General features: G+C 52.5%; 1 protein-coding gene across 5 annotated transcripts in view; it reads left to right on the top strand.

Moving 5' to 3' along the window:
• Positions 1-2,229: 2,229 nt before the first annotated feature.
• ABCA5 (ATP binding cassette subfamily A member 5) overlaps positions 2,230-13,497 on the top strand; it is a 70,891-nt gene continuing 59,623 nt past the window's right edge. For 4 of the 5 annotated variants that reach the window (XR_010303939.1, XR_010303940.1, XR_010303941.1 and 1 more), the window contains exons 1-5: positions 2,490-2,596; positions 6,428-6,533; positions 8,107-8,220; positions 10,514-10,718; positions 11,974-12,132. Coding sequence is in view for 2 of the 5 variants with exons in the window: in XM_064150655.1 (XP_064006725.1) it covers positions 8,116-8,220; positions 10,514-10,718; positions 11,974-12,132 (469 nt within the window). In the remaining 3 variants the exon portion in view is untranslated. Of the gene's footprint in view, positions 2,357-2,489; positions 2,597-6,427; positions 6,534-8,106; positions 8,221-10,513; positions 10,719-11,973; positions 12,133-13,497 lie in introns of those variants that run through there. The other variant, XM_064150656.1, reaches the window with a different exon arrangement.

The raw sequence follows: 13,497 nt of genomic DNA, 5'->3' as shown, positions 1-13,497 counted from the left end.
CAGGACACAGACTCCCAATGCAGTTTTCCAGGTGAAAATGCTGCTGTGACAGAGCTGCTCCCCAGATCAGGACACAGACTCCCAATGCAGTTTTCCAGGTGAAAATGCTGCTGTGACAGAGCTGCTCCCCAGATCAGGACACAGACTCCCAATTCAGTTTTCCAGGTGAAAATGCTGCTGTGACAGAGCTGCTCCCCAGATCAGGACACAGACTCCCAGTTCAGTTTTCCAGGTGAAAATGCTGCTGTGACAGAGCTGCTCCCCAGATCAGGACACAGACTCCCAATGCAGTTTTCCAGGTGAAAATGCTGCTGTGACAGAGCTGCTCCCCAGGTCAGGACACAGACTCCCAATGCAGTTTTCCAGGTGAAAATGCTGCTGTGACAGAGCTGCTCCCCAGATCAGGACACAGACTCCCAATGCAGTTTTCCAGGTGAAAATGCTGCTGTGACAGAGCTGCTCCCCAGGTCAGGACACAGACTCCCAATGCAGTTTTCCAGGTGAAAATGCTGCTGTGACAGAGATGCTCCCCAGGTCAGGACACAGACTCCCAATGCAGTTTTCCAGGTGAAAATGCTGCTGTGACAGAGCTGCTCCCCAGATCAGGACACAGACTCCCAATGCAGTTTTCCAGGTGAAAATGCGGCTGTGACAGAGCTGCTCCCCAGATCAGGACACAGACTCCCAATGCAGTTTTCCAGGTGAAAATGCGGCTGTGACAGAGATGCTCCCCAGATCAGGACACAGACTCCCAATGCAGTTTTCCAGGTGAAAATGCTGCTGTGACAGAGCTGCTCCCCAGGTCAGGACACAGACTCCCAATGCAGTTTTCCAGGTGAAAATGCTGCTGTGACAGAGCTGCTCCCCAGATCAGGACACAGACTCCCAATGCAGTTTTCCAGGTGAAAATGCTGCTGTGACAGAGCTGCTCCCCAGATCAGGACACAGACTCCCAATGCAGTTTTCCAGGTGAAAATGCGGCTGTGACAGAGCTGCTCTCCAGCTGCTGCTCGTGCAGCTCCTCAAGGAGCACAAACCCAGCTCAGACCAGGGATTTCAAACCCTCCTCCACCGGCCCGCGGTGCTCCTCTACGAGCAGCCAAGCAGTCGCTCCTCCTCGGTGGAGCACAGGGAGCTGCAGGGTTTATCCCCAGGCATGTAGACAGGCAGCATCGCTGGCTGCTGGCAGGATTCCAGATGCTCAGTGGCACCCCTGGGGTTCGTTTTCAGCCCAGCAAGGCGCAGGAGGCGTTTAGGAAAACGAGCACGTCCGATTGCGCTCACGGAGACGGGAACGGGATCCTGGAGGGATGGATCGCATCCCACTTGTCAGCAAAAGGCTGCTCATGGGCTGAAGTGAAGGACCTGAGGATCACTGGCTGGAGGGAGGAGCATCCAGGCACCGTCCAGCCACCAAGGCTGGCACATGGAAATGATGGGAGTTGTGCATCTGTATTCAAGGCAGTGTTTTCAGTGCTCTGTATTACAGTACACTGTGTTTTGGGTGATGCAATACAGTGCTGGTGACCTTCTGGATGTGCGCCGGAGCCAGCGGTATGGGACGTATCAAGGTAGCTCCCACTCAACCATAAATCTCCAGGACGTATTTCCAACCTTTTCTCCTCCACAACTTGGCAAGGGCATGCTGGAGACGTAATGGGATGTGAGGTGGGGGGGTTGTCTCCAGGATGGTAGGGGTAGTACCCAGGGATGGGAAGTGTTGGCAGTGGTGAGGGTCTCCAGCACTGAAATACCTGGAAAGGGAGAGGTCTCCAGGAGGCTGTCTCTGGGCTGGAAGTTCCCCAGAACTAATCTAGTCCAAGGGATTAGAGGGGATGGCGGTGATGGGGTGTTCCCAGGACGCGAGGGGTCCCCACCATGGAGGATGTCCAGGTTGGAAGGGCGTCTTAGTGATGGGGAGTACCTTGAATAGGGGGGTGCTGGGGATGCGGCGTCTCCGGGATGTGAGAGGTTACTGGAATGGAGGGGATGGGAGGATGTGCCAGGGATGGGAGGATGTGCCAGGGATGGAAAGTCGCTGGGTAGGGGGAGGTCCCGGGGATGGGGTATCCTCGAGATGGAGTGGGGGCGTTTCTACTGAGGGCTTGTTCCCGGCACGATGGGGTCCCAGGGATGCAGAGTCGCTGGGATAGGGGAGCCCCGATGATGGGAAGATGCCGACGCGGCTGCCCCACCCGTGTCCCGCAGGGACGGGGGGGTTAGGGGGGTGTTTGTCCCGCCCCGCCCGGCTCCGTTTCGCTCCGCCCCGGGGCGGGGAGCGCTGCCGGTGCTGCCCTGCCCCTCGCCAGCCGTGGGCGGCTTACGCCGTGTGTCCCGCAGCACCGGAGCGGAGCTGGTGAGTAACGGGGGTGGGGGTTCGGTTCTCCCTCTGCGGGTGGAGGCAGGGACCAGGGACTAGGGGCGAGACTGCGGCGGCTGGACGGAGGAAAATGCTCCCCCCCCCGCCCCAAGTGCATAAAACGGGAAGGGGAAGAAAAAGGAGAGGAAGAGGAGGAGTTTTGCTGTACCTGGTGCTGCGCGTCATTGCTCCAGCGTGAATGCTTCGGCTTGCCTGGGGGTTTACGGGCGAGAGATGGTGAGGAGCCGACATTTGGAGGGGTTTCCGCGGGGAAAGGGGAGGAGTAGGAACGCCAAGGAGTGTCCCTCCACCGCCCGCAGTCAGGGACCTGCGAGCTCCCCGAGGAGCGGTAGGGATGCAGCGGGAGCGGTGGGGATGCTGCGGAAGCTGAAGTGGGAGCGCAGCGGGAGCGGCGTGGATGCTACGGGAGAGACTGGGGATGCATTGGGAGCTGAAGTGGGAGCGCAGCGGGAGCAGTGTGGATGCTACGGGAGAGACTGGGGATGCATTGGGAGCTGAAGTGGGAGCGCAGCGGGAGCGGTGTGGATGCTACGGGAGAGACTGGGGATGCATTGGGAGCTGAAGTGGGAACGCAGCGGGAGCGATGGGTATGCTGCGGGACGTGAGCTGGAAACCCATCGGGAGCGATTTGGGATGCCGCGGGAGCGATGGGCATGCTGCGGAGCTATTTGGGAGCGATGGGGATGCGCCGGGAGCTGAACTGGAAACAAAGTGGGAGCGATTCGGGATGCAGTGAGAGCGATTCGGAATGCAGTGAGAGTGATTTGGGATGCACTGGAAGCTGAACTGGGAACAGCCCGGCTATGGTCAGGTGCTGGTCGGTGTTACCTCGTTATCCTGCAGTTAAATACCGGAGAGTTAGAGAAACAGGCTGCAGCTGCTGGGCTTCTTGGGGCTGGTCAGCTAGAGACACGTCTGTATCCCTTGGGAGTCAGAGAGGGAACAAAATTCAGCCCATATTTAAAAATACATGGGTAAAGTGTTTAGCTTAAATAATTGAAGACCTGCAAAAAGTGCCTCAGAGTTTGTCTTCTCTCAGCAAGATCCATAATCTTGTTTTCTTACCCTTCTGCAAGTGTTGTTCACTGATAAGTTGGGTGTTTTTGTCCCCCTCAAACCACAGACCAGCTGAGGCTCATCCTCCCTGCCCCTTTTTGGGTAGTGGTTTTTTTTTAGCTTTGAAAACTGACCCCTCAAGACCATTGTCAGGCTGATGCCTGGGTAAGCAAGGCAGTAGAAATATGCCCAAGCATCATCAGATCTTTAGTTCCCCCCTTAAGAAGCACTAACATCTCCCATGTGGCCTTCGAGTTATAGATCCAAATCATTCCCTTGAGATTCCTTTGCTGGAGGTGCCCACACATAGCTGTGCTTCAGCCACTTCTGCCCCTACAGGGTCACAAGGAAGAGGTTAAACTTGGGACACACACACACACATATCTGGGGGTTAATTTTGTCCACTATTACTCCATTCAATGCCTTGGCAGCTTCCATTTCTGTTCACAACCCACATGCTCCTTTTCCTCCTTTGGAGGTTCTAGGTAAGGATTGTGTTGGTTGGGTTTTTTGGTGCCCCCACCCCATTTTTTTCTTTATCCAAGTGATGGTTCTTTGGTGTTCTTCGTTGTGTAATAGGCAGCTTCATTAGCTTATGTGGAGATGGCAGGTGGAAAATCAAGAAGCTAATTAACACCCTTCAAACGACCCCTCCTCCAACCTAGGTGAGGTACATTAACACATGGGGGTGTTGGAGTGTTACTGTTTTGTTGTTTGCTGGGGTTTTGGTTTTAATAACTGGATAAAAAATGATGATGACAGAAGCAGGAACTGGCATGAAGTGATTGGATCTGATGAAATCAGCTTTGCCATTTCCTGGCTGGAGAGCAGCCAGGAGGAAAGGGACCTGGGGGTACAGATAGAGAGTAGCTGAAGATGAGCCAGCAGTGTGCCCAGGTGGCCAAGAGAGCCAATGGCATCCTGGCCTGCATCAGGAGCAGTGTGGGCAGCAGGACAAGGGAGGTTATTCTCCCCCTATACTCAGCACTGCTCAGGCCACACCTTGAGTACTGTGTCCAGTTCTGGGCCCCTCAATTCAAGAGAGATGTTGAGGTGCTGGAGCATGTCCAGAGAAGGGCAACAAAGCTGGTGAGGGGCCTGGAGCACAAATCCTATGAGGAGAGGTTGAGGGAGCTGGGCCTGTTTAGCCTGGAGAAGAGGAGGCTCAGGGGTGATCTTATTACTGTCTACAACTACCTGAAGGGGCATTGTAGCCAGGTGGGGGGTGGCCTCTTCTCCCAGGTAACCAGCAATAGAACAAGGGGACACAGTCTCAGGTTGTGCCAGGGGAGGTCTAGGCTGGATATTAGGAAGAAGTTCTTCACAGAGAGAGTGATTGGCATTGGAATGGGCTGCCCAGGGGGGTGGTGGAGGCACCGTGCCTGAGGGTCTTCAAGAAAAGCCTGGCTGAGGCACTTAGTGCCATGGTCTGGTTGATTGGTTAGGGCTGGGTGCTAGGTTGGACTGACTGAGCTTGGAGGTCTCTTCCAACCTGGTTGATTCTATGAAAACAGAGAAGTGTGACTAAGGGAAGGGGTTGCTGCTTTATTGCAGTTGTGCAGCATTCAGCCAGCACCTTGGTGGAGCTGCTTCTCTTGTAACTGCTCCTGAAATCTGCTCCTGAAAGCAGAGAGAAGTCCAAGCAGTGCTGTGAGCATGTTTTTCTCTGACCTGTAAGCAGTAGCTGCTGCTCTGGGTTATTTTTAAAGCACTCTGCAGGCAGTTGGAAGCATTTCTTGTTTGAAAATATCCAGAGGAGTTCTTATGTGTTTTGTTTTGGTGTTGTTTTTTTTTTTTCCCTGCAAGAATTAGTCATTAGGTTGATGTTGAAGCATTTTGAGGGTTAGATGTTGAGGAGTTCTTTCAGTCAAAGCTTTGCTGTCTTGGGATTGGGATTTTTTTCTTTCATACCTGAAGATATTCAATGTCAGAAGCACTCCAGGAGCTGGGTGGGTTCCACCTCAACACGAGAGGGGAACTTCATTACTGTAAGGGTCCCAGAGCACTGGAACAGGCTCCCCAGAGAGGCTGTGGAGTCTCCTTCTCTGGAGACTTTCAAGGTTGGTCTGGATGCATTCCTCTGGGATCTATGCTAGATTGTGTGGTCCTGCTCTGGCAGGGGGGTTGGACTCGATGATCTCCTTTGGTCTCTTCCAACCCCTAATATCCTGTGATCCTGTGATCTCTTCCCCAGGCTTTGCTTCCAGCAATGCTGCAGCCATGTCCCACACAGCTCCATAGAATCAGTCAGGTTGTAAGGGACCACAAGGAGCAGCCAGTTCCAACCCCCCTGCCATGCCCAGGGACACCCTACCCTAAAGCAGGCTGCCCACAGCACCATCCAGCCTGGCCTTAAACACCTCCAGCCGTGGGGCCTCAACCATCTTGTGCTGCAGTGTGGCTTCTGCTCCACAAAGCACCCTGGCAGCCAGCAAAGGAAGTCCTGAGCAGCAGGTTGGGGTCCTTGAAGATGCCTCTTCCCTCCTGCAGCCACAGAAATGCAGGCTCCCAGAGAGCTCTTCCTACGTGCAGTTTGTGCCTTAGAAGTTCCCAACAGTTGAGCTCGTAGCAGCGGTGCTGACAGCTGAGCAGCCTCATGTGTTTCTTTAGTTAGATGATGTCTGCACTCCAAAAATAGGCTTCCATATAAAAACACAGCTGGGGAAGGAAGCTTGAGCCATGTGTTGTCTGACAGATAACAGAGGAAACAGGTCCTGCTTCAGAGCCTCTTGGAACCGCGCAGTCACCAAACCTCTTCTTGAGATAAGAGTCTGGAGCTGTGCAGCCTGGACTGGGGATAAATCTTAGAGTCTCTGCTTTGTTGTGGCTGAAACGTTGAGAAATGACTCAGTTGATCACTGGTGCCACGTGGGTGTTGCAGCAGCTGGGACATGAGTGGAGCAGTTGGAGAGCTGGAAGGGGCTGGTGATGGGCAGACCTGTGCCTGCTTCTCCTGCTGTCGCTGCCGGGCAGCTGGTGGTTGTGTTTCAGCTTGGCAGGTGAGGAGATGGAGAGAGCTGCAGATTGACTCCAAACCTTGGACAGCAAACCTGGAGGTAGAAACCTGGTGGTTCCCCAGCCTGCTGTGCGTCCCCAGGTATGTTCTGGTGGAAAACAGGATGTGGTCTGGAAGAACATTTTCTCTTTTTCTCTTCTTTTTCCTATTGATTTATTAATTTTTCCAGTAAGTTTCTGTCCAGCAGCCCCATGCTGTGCAGCTGGCCTAGGGAAAAGGTACCAGGGTAATGAAAAGGGGAAACAAGTCCTGATGGATCTGCTCCAGGATGGAAAAGGGTTACTCACAGTAAATTGAACAGTTTGCCTGGGGAGGGATGGATTTGTTTGCCGAAGCATCAGTCTGGCTGCCTGCCCTGAGCCCATGTGATGGACACTGCAATTGTGCTCTGAGGTGAATGCATTGGGTTTGTCATTTGGATGTAGCAAAATGATAAGTGAGCTCACCCAGAGCAGATCATGCCTTAGGGTGGCATCCAGAGGGCCTTTCCCAGACAGCTTCTCCTGTGCTGTTTGCTGAAAAGGAGTACTCGGAATTTGTTCCTGTAGTGGACATCCAGCATCTATATCCTATGTTCAGTTCTGGGCTCCTTGATTCAAGAGAGATGTTGAGGTGCTGGAAGGTGTCCAGAGAAGGGCAACAAGGCTGGGGAGGGGTCTGGAGCACAGCCCTGTGAGGAGAGGCTGAGGGAGCTGGGGGTGTGCAGCCTGCAGCAGAGGAGGCTCAGGGCAGAGCTCATTGCTGTCTGCAGCTACCTGAAGGGAGGCTGTAGCCAGGTGGGGTTGGGCTCTGCTGCCAGGCAAGCAGCAACAGAACAAGGGGACACAGTCTCAAGTTGTGCCAGGGCAGGTCTAGGGTGGATGTTGTTAGGAAATTGTTGTCAGAGAGAGTGATTGGCATTGGAATGGGCTGCCCAGGGAGGTGGTGGAGTTGCTGTGCCTGGAGGTGTTGAAGCCAAGCCTGTCTGAGGCACTTAGTGCCATGGTCTGGTTGACCTTCTAACTTGCTTGATTCTGTGATTCTATATTGGAAAGCATTTAATATATAAAAAGCTGAAAATGAGATTTATTTATATGAAAATATAAAAGAATGAGTGCTGGAGAGTGTCCAGAGCAGGGCCAGGAGGATGCTCAGAGGGCTGCAGCAGCTCTGCTGTGAGCACAGACTGAAAGAGTTGGGGCTGTTGAGTCTGGAGAAGAGAAGGCTCCCAGGTGACCTTCTTGTGGCCTTCCAGGATCTGAAGGGGGCTACAAAAAATCTGGGGAGGGACTTTTGAGGCTGTCAGGGAGTGACAGGAGTGGGGGGAATGGAGCAAAGCTGGAGGTGGGGAGAGTCAGGCTGGAGGTGAGGAGGAAGTTGCTGAGCATGAGAGTGGTGAGAGGCTGGAATGGGTTGCCCAGGGAGGTGGTTGAGGCCCCATGGCTGGAGGTGTTTGAGGCCAGGCTGGCTGAGGCTGTGTGCAGCCTGCTCTAGGGTAGGGTGTCCCTGGGCATGGCAGGGGGGTTGGAACGGAATGATCCTTGTGCTGCCTTCCATCCCTGACTGATTCTGTGGTTCAGTGTTGAATGCTACAGCTGCCTGCACTTTGCTTTTTAAATGGTTTTGTCATTTAATAAAAATTTGTGGTTTGTTGGTTTTTGTCTTTTTATCTCAGCCTGGAAAAATGGCACCAGCAGCTCCAAGAGAAGCAGGAGTATGGAGACAAACCAGAGCTCTCCTCTTCAAGAACTGCCTCATTAAGTGTAGGACTAAGAAAAGCAGTGTGCAGGTGAGTGGAGTGTTTGCTGCTGCCCTCCTGTCTGCAGCTGTTCTGCATTTTCCTGGCTTCTCAAACTGAGCTTTGCCCCCAACTTGGGAAGTTTCTGAAGTTTAGAATAGAATCGACCAGGTTGGAGGAGACCTCCAAGCTCATTCAGTCCAACCTAGCATCCAGCCCTATCCAGTCAACCAGACTATGGCACTAAGTGCCCCAGCCAGGCTTGGCTTCAACACCTCCAGGGACAGCAACTCCCTGGGCAGCCCATTCCAATGCCAATCACTCTGTCTGACCACAGCTTCCTCCTAAAATGCAGCCTTGACCTGCCCTGGCACAGCTTGAGACTGTGTCCCCTTCTTCTGTTGCTGCTTGCCTGGCAGCAGAGCCCAACCCCACCTGGCTACAGCCTCCCTTCAGGTAGCTGTAGACAGCAATGAGCTCTGCCCTGAGCCTCCTCTTCTGCAGGCTGCACCCCCCCAGCTCCCTCAGCCTCTCCTCACAGGGCTGTGCTCCAGGCCCCTCCCCAGCCTTGCTGCCCTTCTCTGGACACCTTCCAGCACCTCAACATCTCTCTTGAATTGAGGAGTCCAGAACTGGACACAGCACTCAAGGTTCGAAGTCTGCCCTGAATTTTGGGTTGAAAATCAGGGTTTTCAGAAGTTATTCTTTATTGGGTGTGGAAGATGTTGTCTAGAAAATGGTTTGAAAGTAGAACAGAGGAGATTCAATTGGACATTAGGAAGGAGCTCTTTAGTCTGAGGGTGGTGAGACACTGGAATGAATTGCCCAGGGAGATTGTTGATTCTTCATCACTGCACTGTTCAGACCAGGCTGGGTGAAGCTTTGAGCAACCTGGGCTAGTGGGACGTGTCCTTGCCTGTGGCAGAGGCTTTGAAACTGGATGATCTTCAAGATCCTTCCTACTCAAACAATTCAATGAAAGTTTCCTTGAATTAATATTGAAGGTTTGGTGCATTTTGAAAGCATTTCCACCCTTACCTAAGCAATGTGGCAGGGTGAGACTTCTCCAAATGAGTTTCCATCTTCTCTAGCCCCTTCACCCTGTGCATTGATGCTGTGTATAGCACTACAAGCTGAATTTTGAGGTAAAGAAGAGATGATGTAATGCTTGGCTAGGCAAGGCTAACCCAGTTCATGGTTTGTAGTTTTTGCTGCTACCCAAACAGCACAAAATTGATGACATTTAAAGCATGTGGAATTATCCCTTGATACCTTCAAATGGCTTCTTGGGCTACCAATGGATGCTGTTAAAATCCTGCTTCAGTGCCAGAGGAGGATTTGGCATGAAAATTACTGATGCATTAGCAGTGTTCAGGAACTTCACAGCCATTATCTTCAGGGTCCCTCCTTTAAGCTTCATGTGACTAAGATAAACATTCAGGAACTCACAGGCTTACAGGATGTCAGGGTTTGGAAGGGACCCAAAGATATCATTGAGTCCAACCCCCCTGCCACAGCAGGGCCAGACAATGTAGCTCAAGTCACACAGGAACACATCCAGACAGGCCTTGAAAGGCTCCAGAGAAGGAGACTCCACAACCTCTCTGGGGAGCCTGTGCCAGTGCTCTGGGACCCTTACAGCAAAGTTCCCCCTTGTGTTGAGCTGGAACCTCCTGTGCTGCAGCTTCCATCCATTGCTGCTTGTCCTATCCCAGGGAGCAGTGAGCAGAGCCTGCCCCACCTACTCCTGGGGTAACTGACATTGGAATGGGCCACCCAGGAAGGTGGTGGAGTCACTGTCCCTGGAGGTGTTCAGAAAAAGACTGGATGAGGCAATTAGTGCCATGGTCTAGTTGATTGGACAGGGCTGGACTGGCTGAGCTTGGAGGTCTCTTCCAACTTGGTTGATTCTATGATACACCCTGTTGCATGTTCTGGGACCCTTACAAGAAGGAAGTTTCCCCTTGTGTTGAGCTGGAACCTTCTGTGTTGCAGCTTCTATCCATTGCTGCTTGTCCTATCCCAGGGGGCAGTGAGCAGAGCCTGTCCCCCTGACTCCTGACCCCCAGCCCTCAGATAGTTATAAACATTGATTCAATCCCCTCTCAGTCTTCTCTTCTCCAGACTAAGCAGCCCCAGGTCCCTCAGCCTCTCTTCATCAGGCAGTGCTCCAGTCCCTTCATCACCCCCATAGCTCTCTGCTGGACCTTCTCCAGCAGATCCCTGCCCCTCTTCAACTGGGGAGCCCCAAACTGAACAGAGTACTCAAGCTGGGGCGGGGGGAGGTCTCTTCTTTCTACAGCTGCCCTTGGAAGCCTTCACATTTCTTTCTCTCTTCCCACAGGAGGTCCTTTTCCCACTCTTTTTCTTGTTTTGGCTCATTCTGATGAGCATGATGCATCCACACAGGAAGTATGATGAGGTGGACAACATCGACCTGGGCACTCTGGACACCTCCATGCTGGTGGACTTTGTCATTGGCTACACACCCCCAACGCACGCGGCACGAGAGATCATGAAGAAAGTGGCTTTTGATAACTTTGAAGATGGTATTGAGACCTTGAGCAGTTTGGCTTTTTCCCCTTGGTGCATCTCATGGTGTGGTTTGTGTGTGCAGAGGGAGCTGACAGCAAAAAGCAGTTCTTTTCCCTCGCAGCTAGAGAGCAGATTGTGAAGGGTCTGGGTTGTTTCGTTGCTTTGTTTGGTTGGCAAATCTTCTGGCACTGCCAGCTCCAAGTGGTTCCCGTTCTCTTACAGCCAACAAATGTTCTGTGGCTGCTGGGAAGGTTTGGGGAGAGCCCAAACCCATGCACAAAAAGCCCCTGAAGAGCTCTGGGGCTGATCAATACTTGTCCTGTTACACCCCAGGGCAAATGGAGGAGGTGATGCTGCCCTGCAGATATTCTAGGCTGCTTTTTTCCCCCTCCTCTTGTTACTATCAAACTAAGATTTGCTAATTTCCTCTTTAGGATGCTGATTCCCACTAACACTGTGTCACCTCTGCTTCTGGAAAGGATTTTTTTTCCTCTCTTTTAGGGTCTTTTTAAAGTCCTCTTCCTCCACCACTCGCACATCTAACGGGAATTTATCTGCCCAAAACCGCTCTGATGTATTTTTAGTTTGGTATCTTTGATTCCCTTCTATGCTTCAAAGGTACCACAGGAGACACAGCCCAGCCCAACATCTGCATTCTCCTTCAGTGTCCTTAGCTGCTTTCAGAAGAGGGTTTCCAAACAGCTTGCAGCCCATCTTCCTCCCATCAGTGGCAAAATGCTATGGGTTTCCATCTCTTCAGCCTTTGGCAGAGGTTAATCTGCCCTACTTGAAAAGTGCTGCTACTGAGAATCAACTCGGGAGTAGCCAGCAGAGGACTGGGGCACAAAAGCTGTTTCAGCAGCAAAAACTGAGGAGAAACAAGGAGAAGACCTGGGAGGTCTCCTTGAACTACTTCCCCTGCTGCTGAGCAACACTCCTGCAGGGGTGGGCTCAGGAAAATGCTTCACTAGGACAAAAGGGCAGCTCAGCCTCTTGGCAGCTCCTCTTCTCCATAGCCACCACTCGAGTCATAGACAGAGCTATATATACATATACACAGAACTACAAACCCAAATCCATCCTTAACCCTCACAGAAACATCCAGGTTGGCAAAGCCCCTCAGGATCACCAAGTCCAACCTAAACCATATCCCTGAGCACCACATCCCGACGACTCTTAAACCCAGTGCTCCTCTTGCCCAGGTTTTCACCCTGCTGTGCTGATCCCTGCATCAACATGGAACTCTCTCCCATCTTTTCCATCTTGCAGGCCTCATCACAGAGGAGTATTTGAGTGAGGAGGAGCTGCAAGAGGCCAGTGCTTTAAAAACCTCCAAGTTTGTGGGTGTTGTCTTCAAGGATGCCATGTCCTACCAGCTGAGGTTCCCCGATTCCGTTGTGATGTCTTCCATTTATACAGAGTCAAGAGGTAGGTGCCTGCTGTTGGGTGATCAACTGACCTGAGAAATCATCCCTGCTTTTCTTTGTTCATGGAATCATCGAATTACAGACTGGATTGGGTTGGGAGTGACCTTTAAAGGTCAGCTAGTCCAACCCTCCAGCAGTCAGCAGGGACAGCTTTGACTAGAGCAGGTTGCTCAGAGCCCCATCCAGCATGCCCCATCACTGGAACCATTCTAGGTTGTCTGCCAGCAATCTGCCCCACCTGGGCCAGTGTCTCAACACCCTCAATGTCAGGAATGTCTTCCTTCATATCCAGGTTAAATCTCCCTCTTTTCACTTCAAACCATCAGCCCTTGTCCTGTCACAACAGGCCCTGCTCAAAAGGCTGTCCCCATCTATCTGCTCAGCCCCTTTAAGTACTGAGAGATGATTCTGTGATCTGCTCAGCCCCTTTAAGTACTGAGAGATGATTCTGTGATCTGCTCAGCCCCTTTAAGTACTGAGAGATGATTCTGTGATCTGCTCAGCCCCTTTAAGTACTGAGAGATGATTCTGTGATCTGCTCAGCCCCTTTAAGTACTGAGAGATGTTGAGGTGCTGGAAGGTGTCCAGAGAAGGGCAATGAAGCTGGTGAGGGGCCTGGAGCAGAGCCCTGTGAGGAGAGGCTGAGGGAGCTGGGGGTGTGCAGCCTGCAGAAGAGGAGGCTCAGGGCAGAGCTCATTGCTGCCTGCAGCTACCTGAAGGGAGGCTGTAGGCAGGTGGGGTTGGTCTCTTCTGCCAGGCAAGCAGCAACAGAAGAAGGGGACACAGTCTCAAGTTGTGCCAGGGAAGGTGTAGGCTGGAAGTTAGGAGGAAGTTGTTGTCAGAGAGAGTGATTGGCATTGGAATGAGCTGCCCAGGGAGGTGGTGGAGTTGACATCCGTGGAGGTGCTCAAAGCCTGGCTGGGGCACTTAGTGCCATGGTCTGGTTGATTGACCAGGGCTGGGTGCTGAGTTGGACTGGAAGAGCTTAGAAGTCTCTTCCAACCTGCTTGATTCTATGAAAGGCTACCAGAAGGTGTCCTTAGAAGCTCTCCAGGCAGAAGACCCCCAGGTCTCTCAGTCTGTCCTCACAGCAGAAGGCTTCCAGCCTCTCTGGCCCTGCTGCAGCAGGTCCATACCCCTGCTGTGCTGACTCCAGAGCTGGCCCCAGCACTACAGGTGAGAGCGAAGCAGAGGGGCAGAGTCCTCTCCCTCCGCCTTCTCCCCACAGGAGCTGAGGATCAGCCCAAGACAGCTGGATGTGGGCTGATACTCTTGAGTCCTCCACAGGCTATTGTCTCTCCCTTTGTGCCCCAGCTTTATATTGACATTGAGGATTGCCTTGACCCAAGTGCAGCACTTAGCCTTG

This window comes from Pogoniulus pusillus, chromosome 11 (genome assembly GCF_015220805.1).
Source record: "Pogoniulus pusillus isolate bPogPus1 chromosome 11, bPogPus1.pri, whole genome shotgun sequence".
Lineage (NCBI taxonomy): Eukaryota > Metazoa > Chordata > Aves > Piciformes > Lybiidae > Pogoniulus > Pogoniulus pusillus.
The sequence above is the reverse complement of the archived record's forward strand: the minus strand, read 5'-3'. Positions and strand labels throughout refer to the sequence as shown.